The sequence below is a fragment of the Notothenia coriiceps genome, unplaced genomic scaffold, assembly GCF_000735185.1.
Source record: "Notothenia coriiceps isolate Sejong01 unplaced genomic scaffold, NC01 NC01_scaffold00008957, whole genome shotgun sequence".
Lineage (NCBI taxonomy): Eukaryota > Metazoa > Chordata > Actinopteri > Perciformes > Nototheniidae > Notothenia > Notothenia coriiceps.
Window position 1 is genome coordinate 493,604 of NW_011341658.1, and position 20,489 is coordinate 514,092.

General features: G+C 41.2%; 1 protein-coding gene across 3 annotated transcripts in view; it reads left to right on the top strand.

The window, feature by feature from the left end:
* The window catches only part of pik3r2 (phosphoinositide-3-kinase, regulatory subunit 2 (beta)), a 32,532-nt gene that overhangs the window by 5,311 nt on the left and 6,732 nt on the right, over nucleotides 1-20,489 (top strand). For 2 of the 3 annotated variants that reach the window (XM_010770433.1, XM_010770434.1), the window contains exons 2-15: nucleotides 1,751-2,619; nucleotides 12,999-13,091; nucleotides 15,509-15,583; nucleotides 16,159-16,314; nucleotides 16,443-16,653; nucleotides 16,803-16,888; nucleotides 17,115-17,217; nucleotides 17,445-17,543; nucleotides 17,734-17,914; nucleotides 18,069-18,188; nucleotides 18,802-18,944; nucleotides 19,158-19,334; nucleotides 19,435-19,506; nucleotides 19,660-19,830. In XM_010770433.1, coding sequence (XP_010768735.1) covers nucleotides 2,301-2,619; nucleotides 12,999-13,091; nucleotides 15,509-15,583; nucleotides 16,159-16,314; nucleotides 16,443-16,653; nucleotides 16,803-16,888; nucleotides 17,115-17,217; nucleotides 17,445-17,543; nucleotides 17,734-17,914; nucleotides 18,069-18,188; nucleotides 18,802-18,944; nucleotides 19,158-19,334; nucleotides 19,435-19,506; nucleotides 19,660-19,830 — 2,006 coding nt within the window. In that variant the 5' untranslated portion in view covers nucleotides 1,751-2,300. Of the gene's footprint in view, nucleotides 1-75; nucleotides 183-1,750; nucleotides 2,620-12,998; nucleotides 13,092-15,508; nucleotides 15,584-16,158; nucleotides 16,315-16,442; nucleotides 16,654-16,802; nucleotides 16,889-17,114; nucleotides 17,218-17,444; nucleotides 17,544-17,733; nucleotides 17,915-18,068; nucleotides 18,189-18,801; nucleotides 18,945-19,157; nucleotides 19,335-19,434; nucleotides 19,507-19,659; nucleotides 19,831-20,489 lie in introns of those variants that run through there. The other variant, XM_010770435.1, reaches the window with a different exon arrangement.

The window sequence follows — 20,489 nt, forward strand, 5'->3', positions numbered from 1 at the left end:
GAGAGAGGAAGGAGGGGGAGTTTAGGGTTGGGGGGGGGTTATGGTGGTGTGAGGATTGCGGGCTGTGGTTGGGTATGCCAGTGCCACGTGTCTCGCCTGGCACCTCTTGCTTCTCGGCTCGGAGGATGTTGGACCGAGAATCTGCCTGAGCCTGTCCGGCTTCTCTCTGAACCAAAAGTGGGGTGAGTGTTGCACTCTGCCGCATCCACGGTAACTCTTTTTTTAAAAAGATGATGATGTTGCACACAAAGGTTTGCAGTGTACGTACGTTCGACTTCAGAATATCGTGTTGGGAGAGGGGATAATCTAGACTAATGTTTGGAAGCATGCACTTTGGTATTCAAAGATGCAATTTCGAGGTTAAGGTTTATTTTTTATGTTCTCCGTAGATTTTATTTAAGCGTCTGCATGCATCACTCGAAACATTTTCCACTCAGGAACGCTAATAAAAATGATTGCACAACATCGGGCCTCGCAAACCAGGCCTATTTTGATTCTGATGTTTTGGGAAATTGCCCCATATAGCTCCTTACTCCTGCCATACAAGAACTTCCCTCCACTATCTCTACCCGTCCCTCTCCAACTGCTCCATCTCCTCGCCGACCCCCTTTCATCTCGTCCTAAGAGGTTAACAGGACTGCTGTCCTCGCTTGGTCCACAGATCACAGATGTACTTAATCTGGAAACCCTGATCTCTCATCTTCGCTCCCCGTCTCATCTCTTTGTATAGTTGCCATTTTGAATTGTTGAACTTTGTAGCTCAAATTTGGTCAGCCTAAAGACAAACATTATACTTCCATGTGTTGCTTTGGATATTATACTTAAGGCATTCAAATACGTAAATTCTGATCAGTGTCTGATGAGTTTGATGGATTTTGTTTATTGGAACCTTTTTATTCTGATCAAATCGTATCTGTTATGTTGCTGGTAATATTTGCGGACTTTTGCATTTTATTGGGCCTCGATCATCTATTATCAGACAATATTCATTATGGGTCCATGAATGCCGTTTTTGCTGTGCATATATGGATATTAAACTATGACACATTCAATACGAAGGAGTGTGATATTCTGCACGGAAACATTTCCTTTTAAGTGGTATTTTCTGCTATTGTGCAAGGTTTTTGTGTCTCAGCTGACTGTCCATTCGGACGCTATGATTTAGCTATTTTGACAGAGTGGAGCCGAAAATATTTGAGGCAACACAGAGCTGCCTTTTTTCTTTTCTACAGTGAGGCAACTGTTGTGAAGGGTTCTGCATGTTTCAGAAACCTCTGGTTGCCCTACAGCCATGAAGCTCAGCTTCTCCTGCATGTTCGTTCTGCGAAAAAAAATTCTTCGCCTTTTTTGCTTGAATTTGGATGCTGCTAATAAGTTGACGGGACGCCTATTTCACAGTGAAACTTGATGTTCCTGTGGATTATGTGATGGCTGTGGGTGTGTGCATGTAGAGTGGAGGGATTGGAGGCTCCCGTCCAGGGACCCTGTCTGCTGTTGGTCATGACGCAGCAGCATCATCCCATCTCTCTGTCCTAACCGAAGACTGCACAAGTGCCGCAGATCGCCATTTTCATGCCCCGCTTTAAGCTTCGTTTCACATAGATATGCGCCGCTTTACTAACGGCTATTTATCGAATAGAAACAACATTCATTGGTAATAATTTGCAGTTTTCCGGATTGTTTTCTGTAATTTAAAATAATTATTTCCTTTTTTCCCTTTTTTAATTTTTGGGTTTTTTATGTCACGCAGGTCGGTCATAATCCGTGTCCAGAACATGTGGGAGCGTGAGAGAACCGAAGAGGATTAAAGACCTTCCCACTCGTCCTTCAGTCAGACCACTTCATCCGACCGCGGAGAGCCAACGACGCTGGGCCTTCGACTGGCAAAATATTTTACCCGACTGCTCCACTAGTAGCCAGCCAGCAGCTTTTGGCTGCTTGAAAGAGCATGTTGCCAAGGCGCTCCCTCTGCTCCATCATCTGGCTCAACCGGGGCATCAAGCTGAGGAAAGTGTCCACCAACACCGGTCAGGTCTGAAGCTGCTGCCCCCGCAGACACAGCAGCAGCAGAACGCCACCATATTGACTTTTTAAAAAATGCTTCTAAGCTTCGGGTGACTCCCCCTCCTCCCATCATCCCCCCCGACCCACCAAGAGTTAGTTACTCACCAGCCTTTTTGGTTTCAGAGGAGGATTTTTGTAGAGCCGAACTCTGTCGTCGCAGCGTCATTGGTTGGTATTCCGGCTGCACCATATAATCCTAATTCAGTGGCCATTTTGATTTTTGCTTCCCGGACAAAATGGCGACGGAAGGTTTTCAGTACCTTGCCCTCTACGCCTTCACCAAGGACCAGGAGGAGGACTTGGACCTGCAGCCGGGGGATGTCCTGACGGTCAGCAGGGCCTCGCTGCTGTCCATGGAGAACTACCAGGAGGGCTGCGTGGAGCATCCCGAGCGCCTGGGCTGGCTGCTGGGCTACAACGAGCGCACCAAGCAGAGAGGCGACTTCCCCGGGACGTATGTCGAGTACGTAGGCCTCGTGAAGATGGCGCTCCCATTCAGTCAACCCAGGTTCCAGCGACCCCTCCCTGTTGCTCCAAGACCAGAGTCGTCTCAAGGTAAGAGTTTTTATATTTTACATTTTCACCTTGCTACCAAGCATGATACCATTTTAAATTTGAAGTGTTGCAATGTCATACATAGCGTTGGAGATAATTACCTTTGCAAGATCAGCAAAGCACAGTTGTGTACAGTGTGGTGCAAGTTGGATTTCAAACCTTCCCTTTCACACATTTTTAGATGCATTTATTGTGAATATTTGTTGTGAAACCTTCTGTATGCAAGTTCTATTTTTTATATTGGTATCGAAAGTTAAAAGACATGACCAACATGTTTACTTTTATCTTATTGGTTTGTTGGTGTGCAGAAATAATCAAAATGGAAAGGCTAAAAATAACAGTTGAAGATAAATGATAGCACCATTTGTGAATCATCTTTTTATTTTATTGTATTATTTTTTTAATTATCTTCTTTTAAGAATAAATCAAAACAATTGCAGGTAGTGTTTTTGACAGCGTTGTTAGTACAGGGCCAGATCAGCTATTGGCTGTTAGATAATTGGTGCTGTTAATGTTTGTTGCTGGTCAACCACCCTGGGAGTTTTGATAGGTCTCTCACATTTGGCAGTGACCTCGAGCTGAACCTCTAATCTATACTTAAACACGTCATAAGCCTTACCTCTTTGGAAGCGCAGCTAGCCAAACTCTGTTGAATAATAAAGGGCTAATCCATCTGCTTACTAGACTCTCCTGTACAGGTCTGCCATTGATTCTGTCCATCTGTGTGGCCCTCTTTACATTCAACATTAACATGTGTCCCGGGCTCCAAACTGCATCTGGGCTTATCTGCACAAAAATGCCTGGCTCTCCTCCGCTGTGACTTGTTATTGACCCTCTACTCTACTAAAAGATCACACAGGCAGGAGGGGCTGTACTGTTTTCAACTGTGTAATGGCCAAGTTTGAGATATGAGAGATTTTTTTGGCAACACCTTGTTAACCAACGTTTGATGTGCCAATAGTTATATAACATCTCAGGAAATACAATGTCAAATGTTCTACTTGGAGATACGTGCTCCGTTCTTTTACACCTCTCTTCACTCCTGTGACTTTGGGAAAATATGCACTTCGGATATTTATTCATAATGCATTGCTTTGAGCTGCGACAGTGTCCAACTCAAACATTCTGTTGGCTCGGATTGGCTGAATTTAGCAAGCTCCACTTCAAGTTAAAACTTTGGTTTGTTTCCAACATTCTTCTACGCTCCCAAGATTTCCATCATTTTTCTCCTCATTAGCACTCCCTTGCTTTTGGCTTCAGCTAGTTAATTTATTGCTTCCTTGTATGGGATGCCAGAGGAGGCCAAAAGATGAATAAAAAAGTGTTTGTATAATTGTGCATATAAAACCATCCTCTGTCAAAAAGCTGTATCCTCTGTAATTCGCCTTTTCATTTTTATGACGGATGGGCTAAGTACCACTCTGAGCACGTAGGCTGTGAACTCTGAATTACCTCTGGTTGAGCCACTCGGCTATTCATCCCGTCGACACAGTACACTGGGCCTCATTCAATTGAACTCATTTCTCAGTAATAGATTTACTTAAAAGTTAATGTATCCGGTTTTCTTTTCACATGAGTGCCTACAATATAATACAAACTAAAAGTAAAGGGATATTTTAGTGAGTAAGCACAGGCCATAACTTTGTCCTGTGGATGCAGGTGAGGAGGAACAACAGTATCCTCGGGGTTTGACGGACAGTGAAACAAACCAGTCGGGCAGCAGAAAGTGAAACCCTGAGCGGGGGGGGGCAGTGGCTAAAGGAAGTATATTGTAGATTAGAAATGGTCAAGTCCAATTTTTACAAAAATCATCTTCATCTCCCAGAAGGAGCCGAGGCCCTGGGTGTTGTGTGAATAGAGCTATTGTTAGTGTGGCCCATTTACTATTCACAGGGATTTTATCATTTGATATCGGGGCTGGTGGTTGGGAAGGTTTACCAAGTTACAGGTTAAATCACAACGTCTGTCCGCGTAGCGGGAAAGGGCGTCCCCTCAGGTGAGCCACCACGGCGTCCAAAAGCTAGTTGTTTTCTTTCCCTAGTCAGTGCATTTTGACTTACTTAAGTGACTGGCTTGGTTAGGACATATTCCTGCTGTGCAACATTGCTTATATGGAGTTGTTTATTTAAGTTTCAGTTTAATTCAAACATTTGGATTGAATTATTTTAAATAGAACTACAATTGATATTAACTTCCCTCCACATTGCTTCTACTGCAGCACTCTCTCCGTCTCAGGTCTTTGTCATGCAAATACATGCATGTAAAACTCTCATTGGACACCCAGTTAAGAGTACTGTTGCCAAAAGATTAGGTTTCTATTGCTGAAATCGTTCTGCTAACTGGGTTTATAAATCTCCTACCCAGATTAAGGAAAACGGGTTTCTCATTTGCGGAAAGTCGACAACGACCCGTCTACTTTAGTGCAAACAAACCAATGTTTTTCAGCAGTAGCAGTCAAAATGAAAAGTTGGTCAAAAGATGCAAATGGCTAAGCTTTTCTTGTTTCTGAAACAGGAAGAAGGGTTGGCTGATGATGGCATATTATTGTTAATATTTGTCAGAGACGAACAGCAATACGAAAAGGGCCCTTGACCTGATGATGCATCACTCACAAACATACAAGAGCTTTTATGAATTGTTGTATGCTTAAAAATTAAATCCACATAACTGTTTTAAAGTAGTTCATATTTTATTTCTTTTTGTGGTTCTTTTTAGCCTTGTTTTAAAATAGAACAGTAGTGTTTCTGCATCAAACGACTAGTTATAGTACTGTTGGCTGGTTAACTAAAACTCATCCATCTCTGTTGTGCACATTTAGCGTCAGTACAACTTTTAGTAAGTAGGCCAAGTATTTTTCTTGAGACAAATGATGAGTATAAATCAGTTTTATTCCCCAGATACGGAGGGAAACGTTTCTCAACTTGCAGCAGAAATAATTCTACAAACCCAGAGAGAGTTTTTCTTTTTTCTTTTCCTCTCCTTTCTGTCTCTCCTCTCCCTGGCCTCACTTTAACTGCCTGCTGAAGTGAACCATGGCTTGGCATGTTTGCAAACTCCTCCCTTCTTACTCCCTCCCTCCCCTCTCTTTCTCCCCCTCTTTTGCAGCCTCCCTCCCTGATTCACATACATGTCTGATACTGTCTCTGGGCAGCTATAAACCATGTTAGCGGGGCTAGTTCTCAGAAAGGAGAGGCCTCAACTCACTCTCCGCTCCCTGTGCCTTACCAGGAAAACACTTTCAAAGAACCCATGAAGGGAGGGGAGTCGAGAGAGAGGAGAAAGTGAATGGGAAAGATAAGGAGAGGCTGGAAGGAGAGGGAGAAGAGGGCTACATTGTAAGCCAAGGCCACCCTATCCAACTGCAAATATTAGAACGAGCTGTATTTGGTTTCTCTTCTGACTCTTGCATTTTCCTCCTGCAGTTCAGTAAATGTAGCATGTTACATTTGCAGGGTTATAGAAAATCCTTCTTTAGTGCCAGAGCAGTAACTGAGAACTCGTTTAGGCGTAAAGTTGTCTTACTAAAAGATGAATGGCTTTCACAAAACCACAAACTGAGTAAAGTATATTCCGTACAGTTGCTCATTGTAGGAGAGAAGTAAAATCAAGTTTCCTGTTTGGTGCTTTTAGATTAAAATAATGGTACTAATGTGAGGTAGACTATGAACCAAATTATTCTCAGAGAGTCTGTATTTTTCGTCTGTGGGCAAAATCTCCAACTCAGCATTATATATATGTCCATGCTTCACTGAGTTGAAAGTATAGACTGACCGTGTCTAAAGGCAAAGGTGTTTATAGCTGTTCAAAATAGCTACGCTTGAAGGTGGGGTTTAAAAAAAAAAAAACAGTGTGCCCAATTTGACCACGTCTCCTCTAAGGCATTCATGATGTTGCACAAAATGACTGCAGAAGTTATGTGAAGAATTAAAAAAAGGGTTTAAGCGATAAGTTAAAGTCCTGCCTACTTTATCATATCTGCTCAGTCGCTGCGAGAAGTGGGCATGAATGTTGGATTGACGCTTTTGGAAAGTTACAGAAATTGTTGGGTGCAGCTGGCCTTACTCCAACACTGGAAAGGCGTGGGGGAGGGGTGTTCAGACGGTGTTCAACAATCTGACAAGCACTTTGTTAGAAGCACACTGGTCCCATTACTTTTAGACTGTGGAGAGTCATGTAACACTGACTCCAGTTGGACTCAATGCTATTTTGTCACACAGTCCTAGATGGCAATGTACCTGTTAATACAATCAGAAGCTTCATCAAACATTTACCAAAAAGCACGGGTGGGGGAAGTACTCAGATCTTGTACTTAAGTAAAAGTAGAAGTACCACAGTGTAGGAATACTCTGTTACGAGTAAAAGTCCTGCATTAAAAATGTTACTCAAGTAAAAGTATCAGCATCAAAATATACTTAAATGTAAGTAAAAGTACTCATTACCCAGACTTGCCCATTTCCTAATAATATATAAGTTTTGATTATAATTATTGATGCATTCATGTGTTTATCAAAGCTGGTAAAGGTGAAGCTCATTTGAATTATTTGTATACTGCAGGGCAGCTTGTGAATGTACTCAAGTCTTACTTAAGAGTTGATAATATTTCACATCATTAATCAACATTTTCAAAGTAACTAAAGATATAACATGTAGTGGAGTAAAAGTAAAATATTGACCTCCTGACTTGTAGTGGGAAGAAGTACAACGTTTATGTCAGCAGAGTAAGCTTTACGTTCATTGCTGTTTAGCATCCAAATAAGCGGAGGAATAACGAAGCATCCGAGACAGTGGACACTCCCATTGGAGGGCGTGGCTTTATTTATACCCGTCATTGAACTTTAACCTGGTTCGCTATTGGCTCCAGCCATGCACAACAAATCACAAACACAAATTGGTAACACATTTACCTGAATGTTAACAGTTTACATTTAAATACTCAAGTAAAGTACAAGTCCCTCAATATTGTACTTAAGTAAAGTACTTGTGTAAATGTACTTTGTTACTTTACACAACTGCAAATAGCCAACACATGCACAGCACAGATTTAAACTCATATTTTACATGAACACAACCATCGTCCACTCAATTCAAAGAAATAGGGCAACACAGCAGAAAAAACCCTTTTACTTCACAACACAAAGCGCCACACAAACTTCTATATGTAAAGTGAAATCGGGTAGCAATACATTAGCATTTGCATGGCATTATAAAGTATTTCTTCTCAGCAGAGCCCACAGGGGTATAAAACCAGATCCAGCGTTGTGCGGAGATCACCTGTCTGACATGTTTGCAGGGGCTCACTCGTACACGTGTAGCTGTGAAGCGTGTTGTGACAGAGGAATGGGTGGTGTGCCCGCTCACAACGCACTGCCTGTCTACATAGTTGGGATGCAGCGAGGACATGTAGCAGTGAAACCTGACCAGCAGCTACACACTGCTACACACCAGCCGTGAGCCAGACACCAACTGGCCTTGTCACCACGGCGCATTAGAAACACATGCTTGGAGTAACCGACATGGTTTGAAAATGTTTAAGCAAATGTTAAACCTCATTTGTTGATAAAAGTGTTTTGATTTGGCCTAAGTTTGTGTATTTGGAGGACACGGAAACATTTGGAGGTCTGTTTCTGTGGAGATTGAAATACTACATGTATTCTGTTTGTTAAGGATCCAGCATCAAACGCTTTTAGTAAACTGAATTAGGCTTGTGTTACTGCAGCAAATTGCCGATTAAAAATAAATGAATTTGTCTTCAAAAGTGTATTATTCCAGAAGTTGCTCAACATTGATTAATTCACGTGATCTCAAGACATGATTCAATGAATTTCCCATTATGTATTACTTACGGTACTTTGAAATGTAGATGAAGACAAAGAATAGACATGGGAAATAGGCCTTAAATTCAGTCATATTTTTTCATTTTTATTTGGTAAAGTATAAATGGATTTATCAAGCCAGTGACTTGAACCAGTGAATTTGGTTATCCCTGGATAAGGTGAAAACTGAATTTATTACTTTATTAACGCATGTTTTAATTTCTTATTTCTCATTATCTTTTTGTCTACAGATCAGTAGTAATATTTTTCTTTTTTTCGTGGTAATATGTAGCTGTGACTGGCAGGGGTTGATTTAAATCACAGATAGCCTAAAAGGTGACAGGGTCCAATGATAAACATTGGATTTAGTTTTTTATAGTAAGCATCGGGAGTTTTGAACTTGTAAAGAAATGGCCGAGTTTTAATACGAGCAGTGAAATCCTGTGAATGATTTCATGCTGTATCTGCATTTGGAAAAGCTTTGGTTTGTGACAGACCTCTGAGAGGGAGAATGCAGCAGAGCCAGCTATGTGTTACATAAGCATACTGATGCAGGAGATGCAGAGAACATATTTAGCTTCACATAGCTCTGCTTCATCCAGTGTGCTGTGCAAACACACAAAGACAGGATCTGCAACATTCATCTCACCATCAGCTTTATGTATAGATAACATCAAACAAAACCAATTATAGATGTTCTCACTAGCACAGATGATGTTGAATGACTCGGTTTGACTTTATCAAAGCATCTCTGAAGAAAACCAGCAGTCATGAGATCTAGCCAGTAAAAGTCTCTTCCAACCAATGCTTACATAAGCTCGACCTATATGGCCTCAAATTCACTCTGACTTACTTGTTAAGAGGCAAGAGTGCCAAACTCCACTCTGCCATGCTTTTTTTCTCTGTATCTCCCTCGCTCCTTATTTCTCCTTTTCTCCCATTGGCTACGTCTCATGGCATGTCAAGTCATAGGCCTGTCTCCCAGGGTGCAGTCTGCCAAGGAAGTGGTTCTAATTGACTAACAAGTTGCTGTTACTTTATCTCTCTTTCTGTCTTTCACTCTTTTTCCATACCTTTCCAAAACCCTGAGAAGACTGCAGGGCTTCAGCTGCTTTTGGCACGAAACGAGAAGAAAAAAAAACGATTCTCTCTTTGCACGAAAGTCAAAGTTTAATCATTTTTTTTCCCTTTTCGAGTGAATAGAAATATACTGTGAAATAAAGTGTTTATGTTTGTTTGCCTGTAGGGGTGAGAAAGTTCTTTCCTCTCGGGGAAAATATGGCAATCAAAATGTTCTTCCTACTCCCCTCCCAAACTGTTGGAGAGCATTCATTTTGTGGTTTTATAGCCTATATTTGTACTTATTTCCCTGTTTTTATTTGATTTCCACGTTTTATTGCCTGCATCCTGCCTAAACCCAACGGCATAACGGCTCCATGAAGATTGGCCTTTGCACGTCTGTACTGTATAACAAATACATTCTGCTTTCTAAAGCCATAACATTTGCATTTAGTTGCGTCAGTAATTATGACAATACATTATAATGTAGATGGTGTTCACTTATTCCATGCCTTCGTATTTTAAATGAAAGCATCAAACTAAGCAATTTAAAAAAGGAATTTGTCCAAAGTGTTTGATTTTTCTCAGTAGTACCTTGTGTACGTTTATGAAGCGTGAAATAACCTTTATGTGCCAAAATCTATTTGCAGTTAAATATAATTGACCTGTTGATATTTTCTCATATGTGTTTCTACTGTTTTCACAAACTTGGATTAATATAAACCTTTCTGTTGGTCTACGAGAGGTGTCGATGGGAGCTGTGTGCAAAGGAGGAGCTTAACATGTGTACACATTTTTGATAGCACGTTATTTTAGTTTATATTTACATGACAGATATTTCTTGTCTGTCAGGAGAGAAGGCAGATGTTGCGAGCCCTTGTCAGCTACCTCTTAGGACTCGTTCAGACTTCACTGCATTAAAAGCACAGCTAGCTCATTCATTTCAGGGACACATCTACGTTAGTACCAGTGGCGTAACTATCGATGGTGCAACGCACCGGGGCCCAGAGTCGGCAAGGGGCCCATGAAAAACAAAAAAAAGAATAAAAATGTAAAAAAAAAAATTTTTTTTTGGGGGGGCCCCAATGGCATTGACTGGTTCACGCAGTCTTCAAAGTAACCAAGCAACCTAAATGAATTTGTAATTTGTCTGTCCAATGACCTTGTTCCCTTTCTTGTCATGTGATACCTTGCGTGACGAGCGAACCGTTTAATCAACCTGTAATGTACTGTAGCTGCAGCAGCAAGTTCGGTAGCATTATAAAAAATGTAATAGCTTGCATTTATAATGTACAGCAAACCAAAGCACAAGAGCAGCGCTCAAAAGAGAAAGGACAAGAGAGAACAAGGAGATGTAACAGCTAAACTGACAAAATTAGACTGTTTTTTTTGTCATACATTGTCCTCGAAATCGAGCGCTAACGTTAGCAATGTTGACGTGCAGCCGGAGCCGGAGGCTAACGATAGCTCACCTGCCTCACCAACATCATTGCCATCTAGCTCCACAAGTGAAGCTGTATCCGTGGCTGTGCAACCTTCTTCTCCAGCCAGCCAGGAGGAGAGGCTGGATGCAAAACAATATTTGCACCGGGGCCAATCACAACCTTGTTACGCCACTGGTTAGTACTACAGGGTTGCAGACACTGGGGGCAGCAGCAGAAAAGGTACAGGGTTGCCCAGGAAAAGTGGGATCATGCACAACTTTGGTGAAACAGTGCAATCATCAAAGCTCACACTTGTGGCAGATTACTCAGTAACATGAATGGGTTACTAAAGGCTAGGATCTGCTAGATTGAGTTTAATCCTGTGGTATTGTGTTACAGATAAACATTTTGTGTAATGGTGCCTAAAAAGCCTTAAAACCCATGGAGCCACTACTGAAACCTGACTTTTTTTAAAGATTTATTTCATCTTCTCATGCCACCACAAACATGGCCAGTTTAGTTGCTTTAATGCAATTCTGTTTTCTGAAAATCAAATCAGGGAGAAGACTGAAAGGGGAAGATATGGCTGTGTGCACGTTCAACATGACTTTGTTTTAAACTGTAGCACATCTCTGTGTAAAACACTACACTCTGTTGTCCTGTGGATAGGGGGGTCAGATCAGTATTCATCATGAGTTGTTTTGCAAGGCAAAAACAAACTTTAATTTGGGTTGACACTTTGTGCTAAATTGTGAAAACTGTACTGAACCCCAAAGAGACAATCTGAGGAGATGATGAGAGAAGGGAGTCCCACCAGCCAAAATGGCCAACATGGATAAGGAAGAGGCAGGGGTCTGTGATTTCGCTCCGTCAGGAAAAGTTTCTGTGTTTAACCGGCAGGCATGGAGACGGAGAGAGACGCAGAAAGAAAAGAGGGAGATTGTCTTAGAACTCAAGCAAAAGGGAGACAAATCTAAAGAAGGAGCAAAAGAGAAAGTCCAGCAAGCGCAAGAATGCAAAAGAGCAAAGGACGAAGAGAGGGAGCGAGAGGGAGAGAGACCTTCGGAGAAACTGAGAACAAGAACCAGAGTGAGAGAGAGAGAGGGGAACGGAATGTGCTGACGCTGTGTTTCTTGTCTGAACTCCCCAAATTAATAATCAGCAGCGGTTTAGCCCAGCCGTGCCAGGAACAGGAGCCTACTGCCAAGCCCCGGCCAGGCCAGGCCCTCCCTGCTCCCAGCGTCACCCCCACCCCTCACCCAAACCTCCCCCACCCCACAGGCCCGCTCTGGGGCCGAATAGGAGGCGCTGCCTGCCTGCCTGTCTGGGCCGGGCCGGGCCTGGCACACTGCCATAGGGCTTTTGCTTGTTCAGGAGTTTTGATTAAATCCTTTATTGTGCTCCACTCACGCAAAGAGCTAAGGCGAAACACCGAGCAGGACAGAGCGGAGGGGGAGGAGAGAAAGCGAGAGGGGAGAGAAGAAAAGGGGAAAAAAGAGAGGGTAGGGAGGGAGGGAAATGGGATCTCTCTTTTTTTCCCTCTTGCTTTCTCCTTTTCTCTTTCTCTCGGACTGAAAAGATGTTTGATTTGGTCTATGGGGAGTTGTAAAGTAGATAAAGTTTTTGCTCGCCATCAGCAGTCCTCCTCTGTGTAAAGCCTCTTTTCATTCTTTTGTACATTTACTAAATAGTTCTGGTTTTCATATCATATTTCTCATCAGCTAGACTTCCAGACTATAAATTCACACAGAAAGATGCATCACATGCGTTCAAGTGTTTGTGTTAGCTTTGGGAGTTTTTTTTTTTATTTGAATACTTTCCAAACGAAAGCAACACACTGCACTGACTGCTGCTGCGCTTCATTGCAAAACAGGTGTTCTTCTTGCGAAATGGATACTAAAATCCACCTCATCATTTTTTTTATTGTCTTCCTCACAAATGTTATATGTTCTCTCAACATTATGCACACTCTATATCTCCAACTGCTCCTAGTTAACTGTGCCCATGTCAGTGGTGCAGCCCCCCGCGGTCTTTCAGGGGCTTTGTGCCAGAAGTGTAACAGTGATTTGTGGTGTTGTTTCAGCTGTTTCTTTGCTGGACCTGAGCGAGCAGTTCACACCGCCAGAGACGGCCCCAACAGCCCTCGCCAGCCTGATCCAAGCCATAGAGAAGAGAGGTATCTCCATGTCAACCGGCCAACGTGTTCGTCTGTCTCGCCTCCCCGTCTTTCCGTCTACGTGCGACTGTCTCCCTCCCGCCATCTGCCATCTTGCTTTCATGCCAGCATTTGCACAAGTGTAGACGCATAGGCATGTGGATCCAGTCAGGCAGTCACAGATGTAGAAATGCACACACATGTTCATGCACACTTGCAGTACAGCTCCTCGGTTGGTTAGTGACTGCATTCAGATTTCATACATTGAAGATGAATGTAAAAAGTCAGAGCAGTTCTGTGAGGCCTCGCTGAGAGACCTGCACAGTGGGGCTGATTCACACTATGTTATTAACAAATAGCGCTCAGTGGGACTCCATTCACAGCTTTTTTCTTTTTTTCTGTCTTTATTTGTCTCTCTCTCAAACACACACACGCACACACACACATCCAAATTACACACACTCACGCACAAAGGCGCTGCAACTACAGATTGTGTCATGTAAATCCTTAAATGGAAAAAAACATCAAAATGTCAGAGCCCAATGTAACGTCTTTAAATTAGCATTTTTCTCCAACCAACACTCCCAGACATCAGAATTAATTATTTTGGGTATTTACTTATTGATTAAACAACTTGTTCCGGCGCTACACCTATGCACATTTAATGTTCACTTAACCTGTATCCCTATTCCACATTATTAATCTTTATGGTGTATTAGGTTTGCAAGAGCGAAAATAATCCACACATAGTATCCAACTTTATACAGAAACTAATGCATTACGTGTCCCCATTTTAGAATGAAGTTATACACTGATAGATGAACGAGGGGAGTAACATGTATTTCTCAAGTTATAATGATTATCTCAACTTCCCACATTTTTTGCAGCTGTCGGAGCAGCATTTGCAATTAATCAAAACGGTTTGCATTTGTGAATAGCTTCTCTAAATTCGTACAACCATGTACACCAGCAGCAGTGTTCCTTTTTCAAATATATTTAAATGTAATGTCACTTTCCTTTGTGAACACTCTACGTACTCAGTTATACAGAATTAGCTTGTTTGGAATGGGGCACTCTTTAGTTAAAAACAAACGGATAAGTTAGAGATTTCATTTCAATCTTTATTTCGAACAGATTAAAAAAATAACAAATAAGAAATGTGAAAAACAGAATACCGTATGTTAAAATACAGAATTTATCCACATTCATGATAATATTTACGGTATATATTCAACAAAAAAAGTCTTCATATTAATAATAATAATAAATCATATGTGTCCGAAAGGGAGCAAGAGGAAGCAACTGCTTATTAATTCCCACCCCTTACTTGATCAATGATTGTCCTTTAAATCATTATGCAAGTTTTTCCTACTACATTTACATGTATACATACATATACAATAATTTCTATAATAAGATAGATAGTCAAAACATTTTCATGTGATTCTCCTGGCTTTCGATGCTGGAGATTCACTGAAATTGTTCTCATGCTAGGCCTTGATAAAATATTTAAATATTAATATCTACTTGAAAGGCAACAGAAGGTCTGTCGTCTGAATGTAAATAAAATAATATTGAAATACTTCCCACTGTGACTGCATGATGGGGTTTTCACACCTACCTGAGAAACTGGTCAGTCTCAAGGAATTGCAAGATGCATCTGTCTAGACCCTCTGTTCCTAAATGTTTGTTAAGCCTGGGACCCAAAGGGAAATGCAGTCATTCACAGTTAAATGATGTCTAAGGGGGTATTATAACTGGATGGATTACTCTCGTATGTTGACTGAAACATAAAGAAAATCAACGATTTGTTCACTTAAGTTTCCCTTATCTTAAATTGGAATAGATTACATGTATGTGCTTTCCAATGTGCTTTAAAACATGTCTTGATGATTTCATGATGTCTGGAATTCAGAGTGACTAAATGAATCACAAATGTTCCTCCAAGAAAAGAACCAACATGTGTTGGCTCTGCTCTGGTTAATATAACTTGTGGGAAATGTTTGACTAAATCTTCCACATTTGATTGATCACCTCCTTTTTGTTTCGATGTGAGGCTGGAAGGAAAACAACAAACAGCTGACACTTTGTGCGGAGTATTTCCATAGCAAACATCTGGCAATGTGCTTTGTCACGTACAAGTTGTTGCTTATTCACTAACATTATCCAGCTGGTGATAAATGTCAGTATTGATATTGGGTGTTGCATAACATGGCTTAACATTGCTTTTACATAGCAGTAGATGATATACTTCAAGTCAGGCAGATATAGAGTCATCCACTACATCAGACTAGTGCTATCGCTGCTCATGATTCCTCTTCTTTGAGCTTCTCTCTGCCTAACTGTGTTCTGTTTTCTGTACTTCACTGTATATTCTTTGAGATTGTCTGTCTGTCTGTTCAGACCTTTATTTAACTGGTCCTTTTGTCTTTTTTCAGGTCTGGACTGCCAGACATTATACAGGACAGATTTTTCCTCAGGTGCAGACAGCCCAATATACAGCCTGAGCTCTGGTGAGTTGGTTCGAGTCATACTTTTACATTTTCATTTAGTTCTGTTTTTAAAAAAAATAGTTTTCTTAATTAACTTTATTTGTATTTACATTGCATCAGAAATAAATCAATATATCGGATTATATCATTTATTGTAGATATTTCTTAATTGTGTCATAATTGCCAAATTTAGTTTTGAGATCATTTACAAACTGTTTTATAGTTGCTTACATGCTCACTTCTGAGCACTGATAAGTTACATTTATCAGCATGCTTCCTGGTCATAATTGTTTAAGTAAAAAAATTACCATGACCTACTTTATTACTTCAACGCTCAAATCCAAAAACCAGTGTGATCCAAAATCACATTTGATCAGTTAAGCTGTACATTTCATACTACAGAGGTATCATTGATTACTTTCATGAATATACATGGGAAGCTTTCTTTGTTTTTGAGCAATGCATTTCATCAGCAGGGTATCTTACAGCAGAATACATTTAGCAGATTGAGGTTTACTTTATGGTTGATTTATTGAATTTGGTGGGTTTTTCATAACTTGTCCCTAAATGTCTTTGTATGTGTCTTTGCGCTCCAGAGACTGAGATGTGTCAGAGAGATGTGGGATACCTGTCTGAGTGCGTCCTGAACTACCTGAGAGACCTCCCGTCCCCCGTCATCCCCGCCTGTGTGTACCCTCACCTTCAAACTGCCGTCACACTGCAGCAGCAGCAGCTCCTGCAGCAGTCAGCAGGTAGGCCTTGACATTAAGTTGAACTTTTAACCACTTCAATGTATCATCTTCTGAGATTCTTTTATATATTAAACCTGATGTTTACAGTATTTCATGTATACATCATTAATACCTTTATTTCCCTCCAGATGGTGCGGTCGCTGGAAGCCTGGACAGAGAGGTGAGCCTGGTCCTGGAGAGCTCCACCTCAGTGCCCCTCCACCACCGCCTCACGCTGCAGTACCTCCTCACACACCTGGCCAAGGTCACCCAGGCGCAGGCCAGCAACGGTCTGGACACACACACTCTGGGGAAGGTCTTCGGACCGCTGCTGATACGCACAGAACCTTCCACCCCCTGGCAAGTTTTGCTTGATATAAATTTGATACAAAAACATATTGAAATTGGGTAAATATTTAGTGAATTCAGCAAATGTTGAGTTTGAATATCAAAAATGTGTCAAATGGGGAGGTTTTTTTTACACTGTCCCTCGATGGGTTGTTGTGCAGGTTGTCAGCGAATGAAGAGTTTCCTGCCCTCGTTGTGGAGAGGCTGCTGATCGAGAGAACTTCAGAGCAAGATCTCACTCCTCCAGGTACATTCCCTTTAGTAAAACTGGTAGAAATATGTCTTAGGTGAATCTTCTATCTTAGTATAGCACAAAGACATGCTTGGATACAATACAAGGTATTTCTGTTATACTTCCTAAAAGTAATTTGTGCATATATAGGCAGATCTTTAGCAGCTTTAAGTGCCTGTGGGATCCTTTCCTTTAATATAAAATGATTCCTGTGTGTGTGTGTGTCTGTGTCTGTTTCCAGTTCTTCCAGCAAAGCCACTCAAGTCAAAAGTTGCGCCATCAGCCATGACAGACATGAGCAGCCTGCTGAACGATGCTGAGTGGTACTGGGGGGAAATCTCAAGGTAAATTATTAAAATAAATATCTGATACTGGTGAATTTGATAAGAGTCAATACTAAGTTTGCATTTATTCAAAGTATTGGAGGAAAAATGTAATTGATACCAGACCAAATGTATGCTGGACATTGTAAAACAGGTTCCATACATCAATATATCTTATTTTATGATTGTGGAAATGTTATTTCAGCTTGTGTTAATGAAGTAAATACTGCATGTCACGATGTTTGCAGAGAGGAGGTGAACGAGAAGCTGCGAGACACTCCAGATGGCACCTTCCTGGTCCGAGATGCTTCTAGCAAACTGGAGGGCGAGTACACGCTCACCCTCAGGTAAAGCAACGCTACTGTCTCCTAAACCAGTTTTAACCACATCTGAATCAGTTGAATCGTAGCTATAGAAATACAAAAGTGTTACTTTCAATGGAAAAAACAGTCTTACTTCTGAAAGTTCAGTCAGCATGTGCTATATGTGCTTTTATTTCCCTCCTTCCCCTCACATGGCTCCTGTCTCCCCCTGCAGGAAAGGGGGAAACAACAAGCTGATCAAGATTTACCACAGAGACGGCATGTACGGCTTCTCGGAGCCTCTCACCTTCCTCACAGTAGTGGAGCTCATCAATCACTACCACCACGAGTCCCTGGCCCAATACAATGCCAAGCTGGACACCAGGCTGCTGTTCCCTGTCTCCAAATACCAACAGGTTGGTGACTTTGTCAAATTAAATTCAACTACGAGCAGCATCCCTCTGCAAGTCTGCTTTGATTTAGAAACCCTTGATCTTCTTCTTTTTATGAATAACCAAAGCAGTTCTCAAAGTGATGATTTTGCTCTCATCTGCATTTTGCTCGGCTCAGCTGGTGAAGGAGAACAGTATCGAGGAGGTGGGGGAGCAGCTGAAGGTCTATCACGAGCAGTACCAGGACAAGAGCCGCGAGTACGACTCTCTGTACGAGGAGTACACCCGCACCTCGCAGGTACAGGTTCAACACGCTGCAGTGGCATCAAATCTATTTTTATCCAGATTTGAATTCTTCATAAACTGCTCAGACATATGTGTATCATTTAGATATCTTGAACACAGATACAATATATCCAAAAGATAAAACAACAATTATTCTACATTGGAAATGTGTTTAAAGCCATTTATAGCAAATGCAGTAATAATAGAAAATTACAATGTACATGTAGATTATATATTTAATCTGAGTTACAAAAACATGAAGTTTAAACAGTTTTTTTTAATTAAAATAGTCAGAATATATTAGGAGAAAAGCGAATGTGCACTGAGAAAGTAAAAATGTGAATAACGAATGTATTTACATGAAGTTCTAAATTAGTAAGAGATACATCTACAGTATACAGTGAACATGTGAATTTAGATATTGAAGTCTTCATAAGGTCATTATGCATCTAAGTGCTGTGCTCTTAACTTGTGCAGTGTGAGAAACAATGTATCCAACCTTCAGAACAACATAAGCTTCACTGTCTCAAAGTTGAAATACATGAAGCTAAAATGGCCTAATGTATATCAGCAGATCAGGATCAATGGGTCTTCACAGTCTGTTCCTCTGTCCCTGTCTCCCTCAGGAGCTGCAGATGAAGCGCACTGCCATCGAGGCCTTCAATGAGACCATCAAGATCTTTGAGGAGCAGTGTGAGACTCAGGAGCGCTACAGCAGAGAGTCTTTGGAGCGGTTCCAGCGCGAGGGCAACGAAAAAGAGATTCAGAAGTAAATTCATATTTATGTGCTTGTGTTTCTGTGTATCCTTGATGAATTCACCTTCGAAAGAAAGTTGGCATACGTTTAAAGCAGGCAGATGCAGAGCATGAATACCATTTGTTTTACTGAACTATAAAGGGGAACTAAGCTGCTAAATTGGAATGTATTCGTTTTTTTTGTTTAACATTTTAAAACCTATTTATCGCTATTCTCTCAAACCAGGATCCAGAGCAACTCGGAGCGTTTGAAGTCTCGTGTGAAGGAGATCCACGACAGCAAGTGTAAGCTGGAGCAGGACCTGAAGGAGCAGGTCTCTGACAACAGGGAGATCGACAAGAAGATGAACAGCCTCAAGCCCGATCTCATGCAGCTCCGCAAAATCCGAGACCAGTATTTAATGTGAGAATACATTAAAGTTCAAATACATACACTCAATTATTATCCTTATATCTTGAGTGTGATAGATCAGCATTACATCTGTGGTGCCCTGGCTTTGCAGATGGCTGACTCAGAAGGGGACAAGGCAGAAGAAGATCAACGAATGGCTGGGCATAAAGAACGACGCTGATGAGTGAGTGTTCAGACATGCTGTAAAGCCTCAGAGACGTGTGCTGTGATGTCCTGGCGCTTCTGTATCTCCACCTGTCATTTAGAGAGTTGCTGAAGCTTCATGATTTGCTGACGATATAACGTGTGACTAAAGTATCTGCTGCCTTATTTCCAGGTCCTACTCGCTGGAGGAGGACGAGGGTTCACCGCACCACGAGGAGTGCACCTGGTATGTGGGTGACATCAAACGCACCGAGGCTGAGGAGATGCTGAGAGGCAAATGTGACGGGACCTTCCTCATCCGTGAGAGCCAATCACAGAAGGGCTCCTACGCCTGCTCTGTTGTGTAAGTTTAGTCATTCTTTTCTAGTTTTCACTGTGATGATCTTTTTTTTGATCTACTAAAATAACTGACCAAATGTATGCAAATGATATCGGAATATTTCTTAACTATTTAAATACTATTGAATAAGCCCATTGAATTTGATTTGGGAAGCTAAAACTAATGAAAATGGAAAAGATATAAAGCTTGCTGTGGAAGCAATATATTTTACAGAGACGACCATCCGTTGTTTGATCGTGCTTTTGTGAACAGGAAACACCCCATGTCTACTGTTTTATAATTATATTGTTTTGTATTTATTTTTGCTTGTTTATTTTCTTTTTATTATACGGTGTTCTGTTTGCTGTTTTTGGGTCACTAAAAAGGATAGAACTGTTAACTGAGCAATTGTTATATAAATACTATGTGACATTTTAAACTTTACAGTGGTCGCAGACAGTATTAATGCAAATTTGACCGACTGATCAAATGGAAAACATCTAGGATCACTATGTCCGCCATGGCTCTAATAAGTTATTGCAGATTTACGTTTGCTTCAAGACAAATGACTTCTTTAATGGGCTTTTAGCACGGCAGATATTTGGACTTGTAGCAGGAAAGGCACAGTCGAGACACATTTCACTAACGAGGGCTTTGAGTTTTTAGTGTTATTAATGACATAT